General features: G+C 27.2%; 1 protein-coding gene across 5 annotated transcripts in view; it reads left to right on the forward strand.

Annotated features, from left to right (window-relative positions):
* The first annotated feature begins 291 nt into the window (after positions 1–291).
* Positions 292–3,036, forward strand: part of LOC116844960 (activating signal cointegrator 1 complex subunit 2-like) — a 5,063-nt gene continuing 2,318 nt past the window's right edge. The window contains exons 1-6 of one of the 5 annotated variants that reach the window (XM_032817154.1): positions 307–754; positions 842–997; positions 1,184–1,269; positions 1,358–1,516; positions 1,917–2,039; positions 2,121–2,233. In XM_032817154.1, coding sequence (XP_032673045.1) covers positions 1,222–1,269; positions 1,358–1,516; positions 1,917–2,039; positions 2,121–2,233 — 443 coding nt within the window. In that variant the 5' untranslated portion in view covers positions 307–754; positions 842–997; positions 1,184–1,221. Of the gene's footprint in view, positions 755–841; positions 998–1,183; positions 1,278–1,357; positions 1,517–1,916; positions 2,040–2,120; positions 2,234–3,036 lie in introns of all 5 variants that reach the window. The other 4 variants (XM_032817155.1, XM_032817153.1, XM_032817152.1 and 1 more) reach the window with 4 other exon arrangements.

Here is a 3,036-nt window from a genome sequence, read left to right on the forward strand (position 1 = left end):
TCTAAGGCAAGATCGTATTATTATTTTCGTTTTCACTGTAAAATTTGAAGAAATGGAAATATTAGGAACAGCCTCCAATCGCCTTGACCTTGACAAATATCAAGGTCATGGTCCTGAACAACATTCAAAAGGTTTTAGTCGTCGGTCGAACATCTTGGGTATCAATGCTAATGGCAACAATATTGTAACTTTGAAGCCTTTTAACTCGAAAGATACTTAATGAAAAAATATTTTATTATAGTGTTTTGGAAAGCTCTCGAGGTATGCTATAAGAATATGTAATGAAAAATGGAGGGTTCCATTTAAAAAATTCAAAGTGACCTTGTCCTGACCTTAACGACGCCATTCGAGGTCAAACCAATGATAACATCTTATGTTTCTCTCGAAATTCCAAAACTTTTGTCTGAGACATTTTTCCCTAAAATGCACTGTTCAAGAGATATTTGAGGTGATCGATTAAAATGGGAGACCCTGTATATATATTTTCTTATTTAATTATTATAAATTTTTTTATTGCGCGTATATGTATGTTTATGTCATACATTAATGTTAATTACATTATTTCTAGAGTACTTTCAATATATGGAAATACAATATTTCAAATGTATGGGACATTAGACAAGTTAGCATATAATGACGAATGCATGCCAAAATATATCGAACTAAAGCATCGTCTAGATGTAACCAGAGTGGAATTGTTAGATCTTTACCGAATTATTGTTTATGAACCTATATCAAATATCGAAAAAAAAATGTGAGCCTTAAGAATATCTTTATTTTCGAAAAGAACAACAATATATAAATATAAAATATAATTTATTTAGTAATTTCATTTATTTAGAAATGCTATAACAGAAGATGAGGTAAAAAATTGTATAGATCAATATTTAAATTCATTGATGAATACTATATCTGAAAAGGAATTTATTATGGATTATCATAACTTTTATCCAATTGATCACGATCTTAAAGTTGTATCAAAACTTTATCCTGATATGTATCCTTTTTTAAGATAATAGTACGATATTATATCAATAGTATAGTTATATCAATAGTATGATATTTACTATACTATACTATATGTAAGATAATATTGTACTATTATGAAATAATAGTATAATATTATAATATATCTTGTCAGAAATGAAAAGATAAAATATTAATATTCTTTACATATAGTTAGTGATACAATAAATAGCAATTATATCTTAAACTCACTACATGCATCAATCGGATACACTAAGATGTCACCTAATGTACTTTCCAAAGGTATTTATGTGAGTAATTGTTTTGCAATAGCCATTTTGTTAATAGATTTTCTTAGATGTAAATTAACAATTTTTTATGTGTTATATAGGCAGGTCTAAGCGACATTCAAAATGACCAGCGAGACGAATGTTGTAATGATATCAATTATATGAATAAAGAAATAAAAGCTATTTCGAATGACAAATTAATGTCTTATATCTCCAAAGTAAAAGAAATCTTATGTGGTTACAATGAAGATTTCATACAGGTAAAAGTTTCACTTATATATTTAATATTTGAATACTCGCATGATAAAAGGGTATATTGTAACTTTATAAAATATACACGTTAAAAATTATATACGTATCAACAGCATTACTTATTGACATTTAATGATATTTATATTTTATGTAAAAAAAGATAAAAGAAATAAAATCATGTTAACATCAAACAGAGATCAAATTATAAATAAATAAAAATTAAGTTGAATTATTTAAAAACAACTGACAAAATATGAAGTATTTATATTAAATTGTAATAAAATATTTTGTAAAAAACCGTTTTAAAAGTTGTGATATGTCTATTTTGATAAAGTATTAATATTGCATAATATTTATAAAATTTATATATGTAAATTTATATCTGAAAATTTTTTCTAAAATTTGCAGATATGTTTAAAGCATTATAATAATGATGTTGAATCTGTGATAAATGCAGTTCTGGAAAACACTTTACCACCAAATTTGGAAAAATTAAATGAGACATTACTATACGTACCACCAGATTTCATGGTAAATAATTAATTTGATAATATAAACTTTATTTTGTAGTAGTTAAAACAGTTGTATTTCATCTATATTATGTGCTTTTAGGAACCACTAATTGCTGTAGATTCAGCTATTAATACTCAAAGATTAAATATTTTCAACAACACACACACACACGATGAATTCGATGTCCCAGCGAAAATTTATAGGAGAAAAAAGTAAATTTGTATATAATTATATATAAATTTATATATAATTAGATATGCACACACACACACACTCACATTTATATATATATACATATATACATACAGAGTGTCTCAGACCTCCATGATGACCTCCCTTTGTGAGAACATAGAATTGAGATGAGCAAGAAAGTCCTGTGCCGTTTTGCAATATTTGCAATAATAGTCGAAATATTAATTAAAAAAGATTGGTGAATGATCACGCGCAATATGGTAAATGAGCTGCCGTGGCGCTGTCTGCCGTTGTATATTTATACATTAAATCAAACTGAACAAAAAAGTCCTTTACCATTTTGTAAATGACCACATAGATTTTTAGATATTAATTAAAAAAAAAATTATGCATTATGGTATACAATCATATATGTAACAATTTTTAATATTTAAAAATCTATGTGGTCATTTGCAAAATGGTAAAGGACTTTTTTGTTCAGTTTGACTTAATGTGTAAGTATACAACGGCAGACGGTGCTACTGCAGCTGATCTACCATATCGCGCGTGATCATTCACCAGTCTTTTTTAATTAATATCTCGACTATTATTGTGAATATCGCAAAACGACACAGAACTTTCTTGCTCACATCAATCCGTTCTACGTTCTCACAAAGAGTCATCATGGAGGTCTGAGACACCCTGTATACAGGGTGTCCAGCGTAAGGTGTGCCAAAAGAAAAATATAAATAGAACAGATAAAACTGAACAAAAATTGTAGAGGTCATTTTTCAAACAACCACGTAAAATTTCGAGATATTAATAAAAATAGTTGGACAAATTA

Source organism: Odontomachus brunneus, unplaced genomic scaffold (assembly GCF_010583005.1).
Source record: "Odontomachus brunneus isolate Ranch 3 - 2012 unplaced genomic scaffold, Obru_v1 Obru_scaffold_048, whole genome shotgun sequence".
Taxonomy (NCBI): Eukaryota; Metazoa; Arthropoda; class Insecta; order Hymenoptera; family Formicidae; genus Odontomachus; species Odontomachus brunneus.